Raw genomic sequence first — 19,995 nt, 5'->3', positions numbered from 1 at the left:
TTTAATGGGGAGGTCGAGGGCAAGAGTTGGCACAGCAGGAAGGTCATCATGGTGCAAACATACTGGCCGAGCCCATCCAGAGCTCCCACTGGCACATAGGCATCATGCCTGCCTTCCTGCTGCCTTGCCCCTCTGCATCCTAGTAAGAAGCAGTTATGCAGTCCCACCAGCCACTGCTGCCACCTACTCTGACTATCAGCCTCTACCCAACCACCCTTGATACAACCTGTTTTCGCGGTAGAGACACTTTCAATTTAATGAGCTTGAGCCCAGCATTCACGTCTATGACCATAACAGAAATCTGCAACGATTACATTTGAATCTAAATGCGTTCCATAGTTTCTGTAAACATATCTAACTAATACTTTGTGCTGCCTGTGCGTGATGGCATACTAATAGATCTCGGGTCTGCTTGGTATAGTTTGCAAACTTTAATTTTGGCTCCTTGCTTCTCAAACAGCTTTTCAGTGTGTTGCTTTGCCTTCTTTTTCAGTCTCTGCATGGGTGCACAGTGGCCCCTTCCTCTGTTCACCAACAATATCCAGTTCTTTACACCTAGATTAACTGTATGCCTCCTTCTGGCAACTCAGGCAACCAAACCGGTGCCCAGCATATTGCTCTGCTTTCCTTTGGACCACACTAACGAGGCTGAGAAGGGGGATCTTGTTATCTGGGCAGCCTAGGACCTCCATGCACACTGCACAGGCTTGTGCCCTGGAGAACTCCCTTGTATCTCAAGCAATTACATTAAGTTTTGGGCTGCAATCCATTAAGGTAATTAATATAAATATCACACATAAACGCCTGCCATAAACCAGAAAATAGAACAAAGACCATTCGTTAATTGAGCAACAGCGCTGCCTGTAACCAAACCACCCACGATCTTTCTGCGTGTGTGTAAAACAGCCCTTAAGTGCTGCATCAGGGTGGTACTGGGTGCTATTGCACACCTCTAAACCAAGCAGCATAAGAAAGTGAGTTCATGGCTGGATGATGTGTGCATTAGGACCTCTGCACAGGACTGTTCAGTGGACAGATGGGATATAAATTCCTGTCTGAAGTCTCTGCCAGTACCTGCACCATTCCCCACAGGGTGCTGGGAGAACAGGGACAATGCAGAGGCACCCCTAGACCAGTGCACTGGGCTTTTGTTATCCCTTTTTCATCAGTTTACAAATTCAGATGTTGCTTGCTGCTGTACAAACACGGGGAGTTTCTTACACCAACCGGGTCAGACTGTCCAGTCCAGTATCTGGTTCTCCAGGCAGAGGTCCTTCAGAGTCTTAGACAGAAGTCTTTCTCACATCCAGCCACACATCTGGCTTGTGTGTTTTTCCTCTAAATGGCAATGCTTCCTGCGTAGGAAAAGCATAGTGTTTGATATAGCCCCTGCTACCAGACTCTTTTGGCTGGAGATATCAGGGATTGAACCCGAGATTTTCTGCAGGCGGAGCATGTGATCTATCACTCAGCAGTGGGTTCTCAGTAAGGTTAGGGCAGAGCGCAGAAACAACAAGCAGCACCCACAGGGCACTTGTAGTTCTGGGGCACAAACTCTCTGCAAGAGAACAATAAAGCTGGGAAAGAATGAACTATTATGTCCTTGGAATAAAAATTCTCAGTGCTTCTGAGCAATAACTATATAAACTGAATATAAACAGAAACAGACTGTACAACCTTCAAAAAGACAATGCATGTACTTTTCTAAACCAAGAAAAACTTTAACAAAAAATATACATAAAAGATAAAAACGAAACAATAATCCTTTCGCAAATGAAAGTAGCAGTTGGAACAGTCTCCAAAATTATTCAAATACAGTGGTTGTTGTTATTCTATCTTGCCATTCTTTTTCAAGAGAGAGAAACCCCATAGCAGGTCACGACTATTAAACCTTACCTTCAGAATATATCAAATTTTAGTACCCTAAAACAACTCCAGGGTTGGATACAGTGGTGCCTCGCAAGACGAAATTAATCCGTTCCACGAGTCTCTTCGTCTAGCGGTTTTTTTGTCTTGCGAAGCAACCCTATTAGCGGATTAGCGCTATTAGCGGTTTAGCGGCTATTAAAGGCTTAGCGGCTTAGCGGCTAAAAGGCTCTTAGCGGCTTAGAAAAAGGGGGAGGGAAGCGAAAAAAATCGCAAGACTCGCAAGACTTTTTCGTTTTGCGAAGCAAGCCCATAGGGAAATTCGTCTTGTGAAGCGCATCGAAAAACGGAAAACCCTTTCGTCTAGCGGGTTTTTTGTCTTGCGAGGCATTCGTCTTGCAGGGCACCACTGTAATTGAATCCAGTTCAGTTGGATAATTGAATCAAATACCAGCTGCCTGACCATCTCCTTCGTTGCTGCGTACACACCATAAATCTAAAGCACACAATTTTCCTGCCAAAGAATCCTGGGAACTGTAGTTCATTAAAGGTGCTGGGAATTGCAGCTCTGAGAGGAGCAAATTGAGTTCCCAAGATTATGTGAGGGAATAAGTGTGCTTTAAGTGTATGGTGTGTATACGGCCAGTATTGTGTCATAGGCTCTCAGGGGCCTTAAGCAAAGTTCTGTTCCATTAATTGCTACCCAATCATGTTAATTAAAGATGCCAGGTAGTCGAATCTGGGACCTTCCAAACGCAAAGGAATATGGTCCGTTACTGAGAGCAGCGCCAGATAAATAACCCTTAAAATCTCTTGCTAAAATCAGACTTAAATTCTTTACACAGAACAACCAACCACACCAGCAGTTAAGAGTTGTCGAAAAACATACGATAAGAGTTACATGAATTAAAGCAGAAATTCTAAAATTCATTTAACTTGGTGGAAGGTGCTTCAAGATCAAGGGGGGGGGGGATAACTTTAACTCTCCCTTAACAAAGGATTTCAAGAAGATGGTTGTATCAGTCATACTTCCAAAAGGGGGAGTGGGGAGAGATTCCAGAAATTCTTACTTCAAAGTTAATTCAATTATTATAAACTTTCCTACACTGCTTGGCTCCTAAGACACATAAGCAGAATTCCTCTCACTATACTGGTCTTTCCTGCCCCTTCCTTCTCATTGCATCATTCTGCATTCCTTGAAAAGCCCGTGTTGAAGGTCTGAGGACCCCCAGCAGCGTGAGATGGGGCCCTGCAGGCTTCAGCATAAAAGAGGGTATCTTGCGTGAGTGGAAATGTTTGCTTATGCCAGAGCACCTTTGAACTGAAGCCTTTGTATACCTGTGACTCTTTCTGCATATGTATACCTGCTGGGATGCTGCAACCACATATCTTTTCCCGGCACCTGGACACATAGCAAAGTAGATAAACTTGTAATTGCCACACATCCGGCTTGTGTGTTTTTCCTCTAAATGGCAATGCTTCCTGCGTAGGAAAAGCATAGTGTTTGATATGGCCCCAACTAATGCATGTTTAAGTCTTTCATAAACTCTTTCTCTGTTATCTTGCACAAACCTAAAGTGGACTTTGGTCTGTTCTCCTGTCTGGCATTTGGCTGTATGAAGGCATTTGTTCTTGGGTTTAGCATATTAATCTGCCAAAGCATAAAGAAATGTCTGTGTGCACTTTTCCCCCCTAATGTTTGACTTCCTAACTTTTTTGTCACTTTCCCCCCCTTTTTAGCTTCTGAAGGTCTTGCAGGAATAAACTTGCCGTTGGTAGCTTTCGCATACCATCCTTCCGGAAATTGTTTTAACTGGATAAGTTGCTAGGCTGTCTATTGGGCAACTATGGAATTGTGATGTGAACTAGCATCTTCCCCTATAACCATCCTGAATCTAAAACCAAACCAAATTAGAAGCATGCTTTTAATAAATCTGCATTTGCAGCGTTTTGAATTGCAGATGGTACATTGGATGATCAGACTACTCATCCATGAAAGCCTTTGTTATATTTAGCATTAATAATAATAATAATAATAATAATAATAATAATAATAAATGCAGATTGCAAAGTATGAGAAAGCATAGCGCATACTTTTTAAAAATGGCATTTACATTGCACTTGACAGTGTTCCAACATTATACTGATTAGGTTTAAAGTTGCCCTTTTGACGGTTTTCAAACATCCATTTAGATTGCTTTCTCTTATCCTTATTTCTGGGGTCTTCTGGATTTGCTTGAAGGATGTCCTGGCCTGGCATCTCTTTCATCTGCTGCTGCTTCAGCTGCTGTGTTTCCAGTACGAATTGTTACGTGGCATCATTCACTCCTGCTTTAACAGCGGACATAAAATGTGCTTGTTTTCTAGTGTAAAGAGATCATCAACACTTGAAAAATCACACAGTGCATGGGAAAGTTCAGAAGAGAGTCGTAATAAACTAATGAGGGCAACCTCTGCCTCCAAATTGATATCAAAAAGTGGCAAGAATGCAGACAAGTAAGTGCTTGATTCAGTGCCGAACATTTTCTCCTGAGTTAATGCTAAAGTTCTGTAAAATGTGTATTATATCATTGTGTGGTCCTTCACCCTGATTTATAACTCCTGTCATGCTTCGATACACAACTGATGCTCCTGAACACTAGAATTTCCCCCTTTTCCAGTTCGTGTGTTACATTGAATGAGTATACAATCAGAGTATACAAACCCTGTGTGCACAAATAGTTAAGCTATACACTCATACAGTTACTCACATGTAGCATTCAGTGAGTGCACAATCTGTACACAAGCGTTTGAGCTGCATACTGTTTCACTCAAAAACTTGTGCATTTGTAGAGACAGCTTGCACCAGTGTTCAGTGCAATGTGTGAACAAAGCTCAAACAAAGCAGCTCTATCTGTTGGGTGAAGCGCTGCATGCATTGCAGCCTTCTACAATAAATAGATAGATAGATAGATAGATAGATAGATAGATAGATAGATAGATAGATAGATAGTTGGAACTGAGTACTCCCCCCCCCCTTAAATACCTGGCTTGGAATAATCAGCTCTTTATTGGATTAGTATTGCTTAACTGGATATTTTAGCTTGAATTCCACAATACACCAGGTTACTTTAAGAAGAGAAATTTATTTAATTAGAGCTTTTAGACGTGTTATGTAATTGTAAAATGCCATTTTGAAAAATGTGTTTTATCCACCTTTCGGATAGAGGGTGACTATGTAATTCTACTCACTATAGTTAGGTGTCTGTTCCAAAGCTTTCTTTCCTAACATAGTTTCATAACATGAACAACTTTGGGGCAAAATTCCCAAAAAAACTCAACAACTTCAATCCTAAAAAAAGGGCAACAACTTTGTCAGCCCTCACACATGTCCACTTCATCAAATCTGGCCCTCTTTGGAAAAAGTTTGGGCACCCTTGACTAGGCACTCAAACTAACATTTAATAACATCGTTTATTTTCAAGTTAATGTTTATCTATCTATATAAATATATATATATTAATTGAACCTGCATTTCTCTCCCTAGACACAAAGATGTCATCGTCAGCCAAGGTAATTGGAAACATTTGTTTTTGAGTAGACCTTTACTCAAGGTCAGCTTGTTGCTTCTGCTAAGACTGATAAATCTATTTCTATGTCCAGTTCAGATTACTATGATAAACCTACAAGTTGAGTCATGTTTTAATATGATGATTAGGGCTTGCTTCAAAGTACAGTGGTACTTCAGGTTACAGACGTTTCAGGCTACAGACTCCGCTAACCCAGAAATAGTACCTCGGGTTAAGAACTTTGCTTCACGGTGAGAACAGAAATCGTGCGGTGGCAGTGGGAGGCCCCATTAGCTAAAGTTGCACCTCAGGTTAAGAACGGACCTCCAGAACAAATTAAGTTCTTAACCCAAGTTACCACTGTATACTGCATTCAGTGGCATTTCTCTATTGGCTCCAGACCTATAAAGATGAAAAGAGTATCCGTGTCTCAGAGAAACTTTACATGCATGAAGCTCCACCTGCTTATAAGTGGTTTCCCATTTAAGCTGCTCCACATTCACATTCCTTTGTGGGTTTGTATCTGCTGCCTTCATGCTTATAAACCAGCGAGGCTTCTCACATGTCCAGACACTCTGAAGAGCGCACATAATTCACACGAGGCTCTGGATCAGAGCGAGAAACTCCCAAGCACTCTTGAAATTGGCTTGGTCTCAGCAAAGAGGATTCTGCCTCTTGTGAATGTTGTATGCTATTCATTTTTTTAAAAAAAACAAAAAAACAGGAAAATCTGCAATGCATATATGATGTGCTATATCTGTTTCCCATGTGCATTTTAAAAATACTAGATTGGGTTTGAATGGTAGACTTCACCCAAGGCAGGAGACACCTGTAAGCTGTTTTATTTCTGTCCCATAACCAGCAAAAATGTCAACTCGAGAAAAGAACAGCCAAGGTAAGGATTAAAATTATGCAAGCTGGTTGCTTTCCTAGTTAAATGCTTTTTTGATCTTTTATTTGGCTTTTTAGTCTCCCAAAGCACATGGGTTCAACCTATTCAATTTCAGTAGAAACCTATTCCTGTATTTTTTACCTAAATAATGCAATACTGTAATTAAGAAGCATCATATCCCTCCCTCCCCCCCAACCCACACCCTCAAAATCTAAAACGTTAATTGATATATGCTTAATTTCCTCTTTCCGAGAATGGACATGATATACATGTACATTAAACATTATCCAGGCAATTGTCTTCTAACAATATCCTGAAATGCCAACTAAAAGATCCCTTGTTACCCTCGGTATTCTGGGTTACAAATTGTGTACTATGCAGTCAAATAACGGAAAATATCCTCCTTTGGTAACAATTTTTTTAAAAAAAGATTAAAGTTTGTTTCTGTCAGTAAATTCTGTCTGGCTGCTGCTGGCTTGTTGAAAGAGAGAGAAGAAAGAGTGTATGAATTGTTACTGTCTGCTAAGAATATTATTCCTGATTGAGAATGACTGGCTTTGATCTGCAAATGTCACTGAAGCATGAAGCTTGAAACCTGGAGCATGTTGGCTCATGTGCATGTCATATAGAGCATAGCCATTGCATTTTTTAAAACAAAAAAATCACACACACAAATTCTATTCTTTATGCTTTCCACAAATCTGTAGTCTGCACAATTCCCTGCTGGAAGAAATCTGGGGATTCCTTTCCCTGTACTCGGATCACTTGCTTGCCTTGTAGCAGCTATCTGTTCTATTCCGCAATTGTGTCATTTGTTTGCTTCTGCATTCCTCTTGTGGCACACTGTATGTAGATTATTATGATATGTAGGGTATATGGTATGTAGGAGAGCATAGAACTTAATGAGCTCGTGGGTTTCCCTATTCCTAGAACTCAGGACCATGTTTGGGTCCAATCTTACTGACTTACTCATTTGAACAAACAAACAAAAATTCAAAATGGGGATAATAGAGTACAAAAAAGGTCTGAGCAGGTCTGATGGGACTGTTTCTGTTAGATCTTGCTTTTTCAGTCTTGTATTACTTAACTGTGTGCTTAATATCTTAATTAATGTTGTTGGTTAGCTGATGCAGATGTGAGTAGCAGTTCAACGCAAGGTGTCTCATCTGATTTTCTTACGTAACGACTGATACGTTTCAAACGGCAAGCTGTTGAGAAGGAAAAAAGTGCAATTAATTGTGAAACTCAAAGGCTATGACTTTTGGTAATTGACATATTATCCCTGTTGGAGCTTTCTCCGGTAGCCTTACGACTTTATAATGCCCTTCAGGCATTTTCCTAATCTTGCTGGTGTAGTTGAGAAATCATATTGGACGAAGCTGTAAATTCTCATTCCATTGTGAAACCCAGCTTTAGAGCTCTGAATGTCATGTGTGGAGGTTAACTACCTGCCTTTTTCTGACACCTCAAATGTGTAACACTTACAATGGCATCAGCAGTCATGCACTGGAGTCCCCTTTGTCAGATGTGTGAACTAATGGGGCTCTGTCTCTCATATATCCTGTGTTGCAGTGAAGTGATGGACTATGGTTATCTTAATGGGAACGAACCTACATGATTCTTCCATTCATGTGCTTCCCTTTACTTGCTACTTCTGGTTCGTCTATGTTCTTTTGAAACAAGGCAGCTTCCTAAGTCAAGATTTGAAATTGGCTTCAATAAACCGTAAATAAGACTGACCTCAGTTTGCCCAAAGTGGGACATAAAATTCTTTGCTCTGAATCTGTTGTCTCCATGGTTTTTCTTTACCTGGTGACACCAGAGATCGAACATGGAACCTTTTCCCCAAAAGCAATGCATGCCCCTTCTCCTACTGACCAGAAGTTTCTAAGCTATGGCCCTTCCCCCTGGGGACCTGAAAGTTTCTGTTCTCATAAAAAAAATCAAAAATCAAATCAAAATGAGATTCCAGAATAGAACTGATGAATTAGATCTTGTCAACAAGCATTATTTCTGTTTGTTTAGGCCTTCATTACATATCTTTAGGTGCCAGTCAAAAATGTTTGTCTGTAACCAGAGCTGTTTAATCAGCCAATCCATGACCTTTTATATGTGTTTTGTAGGAGGCGAGTTATTGGTTTGTTTTCATTATGTATTATGTGTCCTTATTTTGAAGTTTTATGTTGTGATCTTCGGATGAAGGGCATTATACATGTTTAATAAATAACATAATTACTATTTCCTCTCCTGCTAGAATAAATTACAAATTACTGATATTGCAAGTGGTCATTGTGCCAGTTGTGTACACATTTAAAGTTTGCATGAGGTATCATAGGTTAGCTGGTGGTTTTATTTTATTTTATTGCTGTTTGGCCCTGCTGTCTACTTTCTCTCATTGCACCTGTATATAAATGTACTTGCCAACTGAGGATATCTGATGAAGTGGACTCTGGTCATGAAAGTTTATGCCAAACTTCTTGCATTCGGGGGTGGTTTACATACAGCCTCACACATCCAACTATAACAAGTTCAACTGTGGGCACTATAAACCCATATGTAGATGGGAATATTATCATTACTCATGTTTCTTGATGCCCTCCCACTGTGTTGAGTCCAAGCCACTCGGCAGCTCTGAATTCCTTCTAGTTTTTCAGGAGTCTCTGGTCTTCAGAAATAACAGCAGTTACAAAGGGGCAATTGCATTCTTTCCTCCGTGGCGTCTGCTGTCCTTTTGTAATTGTCGCCTTCAAATTCAGAAGATCATTTAAAATATTTGTTCTGTTTAAATAAAACAATTCATCATGCCCACTGCATGCCCATGGGGGCACTCTTCCCTTTAAACCACTTCAACTCTCACAGCAGCTATAGCCAAGTGTACGTGCATTTTTTAAAAAGCGTACAAATTCCTTGAAACTAACATCTAGAACATGCCGTGACTTTTAGAATCTGTTCTAACGGTTTAATAAATTTTCTGCCATGTTTGGCTTTAGATCAAGGATGCAGTTGTGTGCCAGTACCTATTTTAAGGACTTTGCTTTTAACTTGGCTGCACGTGAAATACAGCCTTTATGCTTGGCTGCCAGTGGCAGCAGGTCTCTACATGCAGATGCCTTCAGCAATAATGGTGGAAATGAGATACAGGATTACATGCTTAAGTACCTGATTTGAATGTATGGAATTATGAGGCCCACCCCCTCCCTAAAGCTGGGTTTCTTCTTGAAGCACTTTGCAGTTTGTACATAGAGCTTTTTTAATGTAGGGAATTTATTTATTTTTGTTCCTTAAAACCAACAGAATAAATTGAAGGAAGGGTCTTTCTGACCTCCTATAATTCCTCACGTTGCAATTTACCTTCCTAGCAGAATGGTTCTAAAAGAGCTCTAAAAATTAAGACCATGTGCCCGTCCATACATTACTGCCTTTGGATTTCTTTTAATTTTAAAAATAGCACATTGAAAGTGGCCATAGAATAGAGGTGATGAACATCTCTGAGTCTCTTCCTAAATGCACATCTAACTTGCTCCGCATTGCAAAGATGCGTATCTCATCTCTTACTTGGTTGCATTGTTGCATTTATTTTTTCCACCTCGAGTTGCAGCAAGGAAACATTGGAGACAACTCTGCAATTATTGTAGAAGGAAAACCTCCTGCAGAAAAGGCTGCCAAATCATATAAGTGCTACTACAACACCACAGATTAGTGCTGTTGTTTTTCCAAAGTGAAAAGAAGACCATTGGATCAGAATTTTAACAGTAGGATCTCTTTCCTTAGGAAAATAAGAGTTGGTCTCAACATGGCCTTAAATCATATAGTGACTGCTTGGAATTGCGTCTATGTGACGACTTTCCCCCACTGCAGTATGTAGAAGCATTTCCAATTTGTACTGCTGAACTGTGTGGAGTGTTTGGATATGAGTGATGTGTGTTGCTGACATGCATACCTCATGATGCCCAAGTACGTTATGGCAACTGGCTCACATCTGTTAACAGCAGCGGCAGAACTAAACCACTGAATGGTCCATTTCAAACTATCATTGCATGATAGTTGAATTAGCAGCTGAATCACCATGGAAAACACCAGCCTTCCCACTCCCCCCTTGAACATGACGCCAATAAGAAACTGCGAAAGATTCTTCCTGATTGCTCTAATTATGCTATGGTATCGAGCTTTTGGTTTACACAACTTTTCTGCAAGCAGCAACAAGAGAAAACCTCCGTGTCTTGGTTTCATGGGAAGAAGAGTTCTGTGTACATGGATGTAATAGCATGCAATCCATTTAATATGCATAAAACAGGAGTGGGCAACCTGTGGCCCTTCCATAAGCCCCAGCCAGCTGTTGCAGCTCACCAACATCAGAAGGACCAGGCTTCCTCAACCTTGGCCCTCCAGATGTTTTTGGCCTACAACTCCCATGATCCCTAGCTAGCAGGACCAGTGGTCAGAGATGATTGGTAATTGTAGTCTCAAAACATCCGGAGAGCCGAGGTTGAGGAAGCCTGAGAAGGACCATAGGTTTCCCATCCCTGCTATGAAAGGTACAGTGGTGCCCCGCAAGACGAATGCCTCGCAAGACGAAAAACTCGCTAGACAAAAGGGTTTTGCGGTTTTTGAGCTGCTTCGCAAGACGAATTTCCCTATGGGCTTGCTTCGCAAGACGAAAACATCTTGCATTTTTTGCAAGTTTGTTTCCTTTTTCTTAACACCCTTAATACAGTTGTGACTTGACTTCGAGGAGCAACTCATAGAACGTGGTGTGGTAGCCTTTTTTGAGGTTTTTGGTGATTTTTGAAGCTTTTCCAAAACTTTTCCGACACCGTGCTTCGCAAGACGAAAAATTTGCTAAACGAAAAAACTCGCGGAATGAATTAATTTCGTCTTGCGAGGCACCACTGTATCATCTTGAAGCAATTCAGGGCAGGTTTTTTATTACAAACATTCCATATGCTGCATTTACAGAGCTTAATACAAAGGTTGCGGCTCCCACCAACTGGATGATGACATTTAAAATTAAACCAGTGTCTCCTTCCTCTTACAAGGATGCTTTGGGTGTTTTGTTTTGTTTTTCATTTTGGTTCTATTTGTTCTAAAACAGGGCCTTTTGCTTTCTTATTTGGACGAAAAAGGGCAGGGGACAAGAGGGTATAGGATGTATGCTTGAGATACACATGAAATACTTCATCTTATTATATCCTTAAAAGCCCACAGTTAAACAGTTTGGGAGGGGACCAATAAAGTTTAGTTTGATGTTCTAGAACACGGCAATTAAGCTAATATAAATTAAAAGGGAGTTCAACTGCTGCTTCTCCTAGCTTGTATTTACAGGAATTTGTCCCTGGGCAACAACCTTCTGTTTGGTAAAAATGCTTTTGTTGATACGCCGCCATTACCTGTACAGTTTCCAAAAAAAGTTTTGCATTAATGCTATAATTGCCCTGTGGGCTTGTATACCTAAGAGAATGTTTTGTAGTGTTGGATTTCAAAAAGAGAAACAAGGATGTGTGTGAGAGGCTTTACCGCCCCCATGTAAGGTCAATCAAAATTTTAAAAGGTCTGAAAATGCGCTCAGTGAGTTCTCCGAAGTTTGTGTAGCCTACCAGAAGAAAACAATGCTACTTTGGTTTTCCTGTTATTTCTTTGGGGTGAGGAAACAGGAGAGATGCTTGGTGTCTTTTGTCAGTGCTATTTATAACCTGAACTTCCACAGCACCACACTTGAACCTCCTGTTTCTCTCGTGACACTTCTGAGTTCACTTAGGGCAATAATTGCATTTCATTTATTTCAGTCAATAACCAGTTGAGAAGGAGAGAAGAAAACAAAATACATAAGGCACAGTATGGTACATTAAGTACAATATTAAATATAGAATTTAAAAGCAATGTAAGATATCAAAACACTAGGGAATATAAAATAATTACCATGAGGGGGGAAAGGTTGATGTGCATTATAATGAGTGAAATAAGTATTTGATCCCCTATCAACCAGCCAGATGTCAGGCTACCTGGTATCTTTACTGTATGTAACAAGATGAGATTAGAAGCACCTGCTGTAAGGGAGAGATCTTACCTGTAATCCCAGCTCGTTAACAGTACCTGCACAAAAGACACCTGTCGACAGAAACAATCAATCCAGCAGATTCCAAAGCAGCCACCATGACCAAGACCAAAGAGCTGTCCAAGGATGTCAGGGACAAGATTGTAGACCTGCACAAGGCTGGACTGGGCTACAAGACTATTGCCAAGCAGCTTGGTGAGAAGGTGACAACAGTTGGTGCAATAATTCGCAAATGGAAGAAACACAAAATAACTGTCAACCTCCCTCAGCCTTGGGCTCCATGCAAGATCTCATCCCATGGAGTTGCCATGATCAGGAGAATGGCGATAAAGCAGCCCAGAACTACACGGGGGGGGGGGACTTGTCAATGATCTCAGGGCAGCTGGGACCATAGTCACCATGAAAACAGTTGGTAACATGCTACGTTGTGAAGGACTGAGATCTTGCAGAGCCCGCAAGATCCCCTTGCTCAAGACAGCACTTGCACAGACCCATCTGCAGTTTGCCAGTGCACATCTGAATGACCCAGAGGAGAACTAGGTGAAAGCATTGTGGTCAGATGAGGCCAAAATCAAGCTCTTTGGCATCAACTCAACTCGCCGTGTTTGGAGGAGGAGGAATGCTGCTTACGATTCCTAGAACACCATCCCCATCATCAAGCATGGAGGGGAACATATTATGCTTTAGGGGTGTTTTTATGCTAGGGAGACAGGACACCTTCACCGCATCGAAGGGATGATGGACAGGACCATGTATCATCAAATCTTGGATGAGCACCTCCTTCCCTCAGCCAGGGCATTGAAAATGGGTCAAGGATAGGTATTCCAGCATGACAATGACCCAAAACACATGGCCAAGGCAACGAAGGAATGGCTCAAGAAGAAGCACATTAAGGTCCTGGAGTGGCCTAGCCAGTTTCCAGACCTTAATCCCATTGAAAATCTGTGGAGGCAGCTGAAGGTTTGAGTAGCTACACATCAGCCTTGAAATCTTACTGACTTGTAGAGGATCTGCAAAGAGGAGTGGGACGAAATACCTCCTGAGATGTGTGCAAACCTGGTGGCCACCTACAAGAAACATCTGACCTCCGTATTTGCCAACAAGGGTTTTGCCACCAAGTACTAAGTCATCTTTTGCAGAGGGATCAAATACTTATTTCACTCATTATAATGCACATCAATCTCTGACTTTCGTCTTCTGGGTTTCTGGGGTTTCCCCTGTTGTTATTCTGTCTCTCACAGCTACAATAAACCTACCATTAAAATGATGGACTGGTCATTTCTTCATCAGAGGGCAAACGGGTAAATTTAGCATGGGAACAAATACTTTCCCCCCTCACTATATATTAAAATGATGAGTGACAACTTAAGTGTGAATAATTTTAAAATTAGGACAAGATCCTGCTCTGACAAGCTATGAGCACCACACAAAAACTAGCTTCCATGGCAGTAATCTCAGGAGACTGGTCAGCCAAAAGATAATCAATATAAAACACTTGAATCAGCCTCCATAAACCTTTGATTTTCAAAAGTTGCTGGACTACAGTTCCCATTATCCCTGGCTGTTGGCCATACTAGGTGGGGATGATGGGGGCTGTAGTGCAACAATCTCTGGGGACCCAGAGGTGCAGCAAGGCTTCCTTAGACAATAGAAAGGTGATCCCATCCCTTGAAAAATATTGATTTAGGCAGACAGCCATAGTTAGCTTTAAGTGAACGTTTATCAGTCTGATGATAATGTTGAGATGCATAAAAGTTCCCCCTTGGTAGGTATTACAATAAAACACCTGAAGAAGAATAAAGCTTGCTCTTCAGAGTTTAATTGGGATGAGGTGTATATATTATTTACCGCATAGGCCTTACCTCTCATTTTAATAACATAGTTTCTTAATAGACTTGGCCTTACCTCTCTCTCCTATGAAATAATTTCTTTTTAGGCTCTAAAATGTAATGGTCTCTGTTTGTGGTGTCATTCACACTGCAGGCTGCATACGTCTTGACTTTTTCAGTGTGTCTAATCCATGGGTGGGACACGCGGGTGGCGCTGTGGGTTAAACCACAGAGCCTAGGACTTGCCGATCAGAAGGTCGGCGGTTCGAATCCCCGTGACGGGGTGAGCTCCCGTTGCTCGGTCCCTGCTCCTGCCCACCTAGCAGTTCGAAAGCACGTCAAAGTGCAAGTAGATAAATAGGTACCGCTCCGGCGGGAAAGTAAACGGCGTTTCCGTGTGGTGCTCTGGTTCGCCAGAAGCGGCTTAGTTCGCCAATCGTCTTCTAAATCCGGCCCACGGTCAGTCCAGGAATCAGCGTGTTTTTACATGAGTAGAATGTGTCCTTTTATTTAAAATGCATCTCTGGGTTATTTGTGAGGCACAGGAATTCGTTCATTTTTATTTTTCTTCAAAATATAGTCCAGCCCCCCACTAGGTTTGAGGGACGGTGAACCAGCCCCCTGCTGAAAAAGTTTGCTGACCCCTAATCTATATTTTCCATTCAACGTGCGGTGGGTGGGGGTGAATAATCTGAAAGTGGAGACAGTCTTGTGCTCAACTGCAAAGGAAGTAAATTTTCTATATGGCCCAGAGCCCATAGAAGGTAATGGGATGGTTATGCCAACCTGAAAAGCAATGGGGTGGCATCTCACCCACCAGGCATGGCTTAAATTGTAAAAATGAGCCTGTAAAAATTGGTCCTTGCTCCTTGCTACTTGCACATTTTGCTTTTTCTTAAGTTGTGTCTTGGGCTGGAAGAAGAGAGGCTCCAGTCTTGCTCTCCTTAGAAATTTTAGGAGTGGCCATGTAGAACTGTTAAATGGATACTAATTGAATGGAGAAGTGGGGAGAAGCAGCAAATGTTGACAAAGATTCAGTGCCTTTTGGTAAGAGGGCAGCAGCCCATAGATTACATCCATTGGGCTTTGAAGTTGATAAGATGGTCAGAAGCATATCTTGGTGGGTGGTGAGAAAAAAGAGTGTATTTGTTCCGCCTTATTAGGTCTGAGCCAGAAAAGTTGTACTGATGATGTCCTACCAGGATCTGTATCTAATCCATAGCTTACACTTTTTAAAAATGTAGTTCTTTACAGGGTCTGTTAACATTTCTGCTTGCAAAGCAAACTCACTTACAGTGCATGCTTTTGTTTTGTTTTGACAGAAGGAGAGTACATCAAGATGTTCATGCGCGGACGACCAATCACAATGTTTCTTCCTTCGGAGGTAGACAAATATTACGAAATCAAGACAGAGCTGCCTTCTGAGAAATTAAAACTGGAGTGGGTGTATCCTTATCACAAACCTAAACAAAAAACCCCACTTGTTTTTTCCAGTGGTTTTTTCTTTTTTCTTTTCCCACCCTCACCCCTCCTTTTTCTGTCTAGTTTCCTGTTTTCTTTTATCACTGTGAAGCCTGCATAATTTAATAGTAGTGTAAAGAAAAAGAAAAGTCCTTCCTCTAAGGGAAAAATAATTTTGGGATCACTAAATAATAGGCTATTGGTTTTCGTCTGGTAACCACTCATAGTTTCCTGGTGCTGTTTGTGTTGACTTCTTCCTTCTTGCTTGGCACGGGCGTTTTCCCACAGTCCCTCCAATGCTTTGCACATTCCACACAGTTAAGCATTGGGTTACTGTTTCATTTGAGAACATTTAGGAGTTTATTTGCAGGATCAGATCCAAGCACCCATATAGTCCAATCTTTTCCAACTTTGTTGGACCTCCTGCCCCTTCATCCCTGAGCGTTAGGCATGTTGTCTGGGGAGGTGGAAGCTGAAGTCCAGCAGAACAGGGGGTGCCAAGATTGAGGAAGATTGATTTAGTTCAGTAGAGGATATCTAGTGCTAACACCCCAGAAATGTTTCCAAATAAAATATATCAGTGCAACGAGATGTATTAAGGCTCCTATACCTTTGTAGCTTTTAGTGAGCCTGGAGAGAGCTAAACCATCAACCCAGATTTGGTCAACACACTAAGCCAAACCATGGCTCAGCAAAGGAGCCATGATCTCCTTTAGGAGATGCATCCTTGCTAAACCATGGTTTGGCTTAGCATAATATGTGATTCAGGCCAGTGACTTAGTGCTAACCATGGTTTGTGAAGGTACCGGCGCAGATATGATGCTGCCACTATGCTAATCTCCTGAAATAATAAGGGTGTTTGTGTGTGTAGGAGTATTTTAGCTTCCAGTCTCCTTATGTTTTATGTGTATTTATTTAAAGCATTTTTATCCCACTCTTTAGTCAGAAAAGACTCCCAAGAGTAGTTGACAGATTTCAGTAACCAGACAGTCCCTGCAAAAAACATGACAAAAAGGTAAAAGAGATTTGGAGGGAAGAAGTAAAACAACAACAGCTAGACAGAATTATTGTAATGAGCAGCTGGGGTTTAAAGGTTTCAAAGAGAGGAGAAGCCAAAAGTTGCTGTTTTTTCTGCAGAACAGGTAGAGAAGCCCTGCAGCCCCATCTCTCTGTCTCTCTCCCCTTTACCTGGGCCTCTTTTATTCGTTTCTATTAAATAAAAAAAAAGGAATATCCCACTTGTCTGTCATGTATACAACATTCAGGGCAGCTCACAATTGAAGCCAACATTATAATAATAAATAGAAACAGGTAGCAGAAACTAAAAAGAGGCGGTGGATAATATTTTATTTATTTTCTTCATGTTTCTATTGTGCAGAAGTTGTTTTATTTCACACCATATTTTTAAAAATTACTTTTCTCCTGCTGTAATCCTAAAAAGGGTTCTGAATATTTTGCAATTGCTTAGCGGTGTCTTGCCACCTTGCGAGGAGCTTTTGGAATTTTCACACACTTCTTTTAAAAGGCCAAATGGAACTGATACACTTCCTCTCCGGAATGGAGCAATAGGAAGGCCTGTGCTGTCTGATGCAATTCCATGACTGCAAAACAGGTTAAGGTACTTAAAGGTTGTGCAGCGGCTTCTATTATTGCCTAATGAAAATTTCATATTTCAGGTTTACAAACTTGACTCTGTTTTAATCTTCATACTTCAGGGTAGTCTTCGTGTGTTTGTTTTATACTCACGCAACTTGCAGTACATTTGTTTCCTATGTGGCTTTTACTTAACACACACACCAAAAAGCAAGGGGAACCTGAGTTCCCAAAAGTTAAAATATATGTATGGCGGAGGTACAGTGTTTCACATCTGAGGCAGATTATGAAAGAATGATCTATTCATTCCTGTTGCCACAGACCTTCACAGTGTGAGATTTGTGGAACTGATTCTCTTTTAATATTCATGGATTTTAAAAACCTTGACCTAAAAAAAAAAAAAGATATGGCTATCGTGGAAGGGACTGTCGAGCCAATGTTTACCTCCTTCCTACTGGAGAAATAGTATATTTCATAGCATCCGTGGTAGTACTGTTTAACTATGAAGAGAGGACTCAGCGCCACTACTTGGGACATACAGACTGCATTAAATGGTCAGTGTTGTGAAGCTTCTGTGGTATGTCTTACAAATGTGACTATTCATATTCTGTACCAGATGTTGCACACGAATGATCTGCTGAAAATAGTAGCGAGGTCATTCGAATCTGGATTAGAGCAACAGGTTGTTTTTTTTAGTGAGGAAGAAAGAGGAGTCTCCTTCTCGGGTGCTTGGTCTATAGCAGGCATGGGATACATTTTTCAGCCTTAAGACCACATTTCCTCCTGGGAAACCTTCCAAGGACCACAAACCAATGGCAGGCTCGGCCAGAGGGAGAAGCGGGTGGAGCAACAAATGCCATTTCCCCCCCCCCCATTGTAGAGCAGGATTGTTTCTTGACACATTCACACACGCTCCTCTCTGTCTAGACAAACAAGGGTTCAAGGACACATTCCAGCCAGGCAAAAGCACTCCAGCTGCAAGGCAGATTCAGTGAGGGTTGTGGCATGGAGAGAGATCTGAAGGCTACAGAGGTCTAGGAATACATTGCAGGCTGTTGGACTAGATTGGGCATAGGCAAACTTGGCCCTCCGGATGTTTTTTGGAACTACAACTCCCATGATCCCTAGCAAACAGGACCAATGGTCAGGGATGATGGGAATTGTAGTCCCAAAACTACATTGAATATTTATGAAATTTTTGCCTTCATCACCATATAACAGATTTAGCACACTCCAAGCTGCACACGGACCGCACAACCCTCAGAAGCAATGTGCTGCTGTTGTGCTAAAAGCTGTTCAGTGTCATACTCTTCTTTTCTCAGAACAGGGGTTCCGTGAAAGGGCATTTGTAAAAGCAAGTTGTTACCATGAATGTTGGCCCACAACAAGTGACTTCCTTGTTGGCATTGTGTCTTCTAGCCTTGCTGTGCACCCAGACAAAATCAGGATTGCAACTGGACAGCTAGCTGGAGTGGATAAAGATGGAAGAGTAAGCTTTTAAAGAAATCCTGCCTCAATAGCTGGTTTGTGTTTATGGGAACCAGGAAGGCCTTGTGGAGTGTCCGCTTTTCACTTCTGCTCACCTCTGGTGCATAATTCGAAAAGCACAAGTTCATGCATAATCTTAATGCGTTGTGCGTTGCGTATTTCCCGCAGAAGGCCCGCGGGGATCTTGAAACATTTATTTTTGCCAGACTTCCCATCCCTCTACTCTCCCCTTCCCAAAGGGTGGGGGGAGCAACTCTTACTGGAACTGAGGCTACTCATGTGCTCTCACAGCTTCAAGGAAAACAAAACATGACCTCATGCCTTAGTCAAAAGACCCAAAGCCTTTGGCAAAAAAGCACGGCAGGAGCACACAGCAAAGTGGCAGCACTCATAAACAGTCCTGTGCATAGCTGTGATTGGCACTTAAAGCCAATCTCATCTCTGCAAAGTATATATAGATGGATGACTTGGCTGTTGGGAGGAAGAGACACTTTGACCGAGGTCACGTTTTGACTAATTCACTCCAAAGAAATGAAGTTACACCAGCTGATAGTTGACCTAATAATATAATAATACTTTATTAGTTATACCCCGCCCATCTGGCTGAGTTTCCCCAGCCACTCTGGGCGGCTCCCAATCAAGTGTTAGAAACAATACAGCATTAAATATTAAAAACTTCCCTAAACAGGGCTGCTTTCAGATGTGTTTTAAAAATAGGATAGCTGCTTATTTCCTTGACATCTGATGGGAGGGTGTTCCACAGGGTGGGCGCCACTACTGAGAAGACCCTCTGTCTGGTTCCCTGTAACCTCACTTCTCACACTGAGGGAACCGCCAGAAGGCCATCGGCGCTGGGTTTCAGTGTCCGGGCTGAATAATGGGGGTGGAGACGCTCCTTCAGCTATACAGGACCGAGGCCATTTAGGACTTTAAAGGTCAGCACCAACACTTTGAATTGTGCTCAGAAACGTACTGGGAGCCAATGCAGATCTCTCAGGACCGGTGTTATGTGGTCCCGGCGGCCACTCCCAGTCACCAGTCTAGCTGCCGCATTCTGGATTAATTGCAGATTAATCTTCATTTCAGAGCCTGTTGCATCAGTCATTTTTGCTAGTTTCATGATTTATTAGCTTTTTTTGTGTCTGTTATCACGAATCCCTCAGGGGAGGCTTTTTTGGGGAGGGGGTGAACCCTGTGATGTGAACAGATTTCAGCTTGTTCAGCTCTAGATCCCACCCATTGCAAATATTGTTTTACCAAATGCCT

The 19,995-nt window shown here is 41.8% G+C and overlaps 1 protein-coding gene across 3 annotated transcripts in view; it reads left to right on the top strand.

Moving 5' to 3' along the window:
* The window catches only part of EML4 (EMAP like 4), a 96,844-nt gene that overhangs the window by 43,525 nt on the left and 33,324 nt on the right, over positions 1-19,995 (top strand). For 2 of the 3 annotated variants that reach the window (XM_082217395.1, XM_082217394.1), the window contains 6 exons: positions 4,234-4,362; positions 5,393-5,418; positions 6,277-6,309; positions 15,510-15,633; positions 17,646-17,795; positions 18,661-18,730. In XM_082217395.1, the coding sequence (XP_082073521.1) occupies positions 4,234-4,362; positions 5,393-5,418; positions 6,277-6,309; positions 15,510-15,633; positions 17,646-17,795; positions 18,661-18,730 (532 nt within the window). The remainder of the gene's footprint in view (positions 1-4,233; positions 4,363-5,392; positions 5,419-6,276; positions 6,310-15,509; positions 15,634-17,645; positions 17,796-18,660; positions 18,731-19,995) is intronic. The other variant, XM_082217396.1, reaches the window with a different exon arrangement.

This window comes from Podarcis vaucheri (genome assembly GCF_965113315.1).
Source record: "Podarcis vaucheri genome assembly, chromosome: 3".
Lineage (NCBI taxonomy): Eukaryota > Metazoa > Chordata > Lepidosauria > Squamata > Lacertidae > Podarcis > Podarcis vaucheri.
The sequence above is the reverse complement of the archived record's forward strand: the minus strand, read 5'-3'. Positions and strand labels throughout refer to the sequence as shown.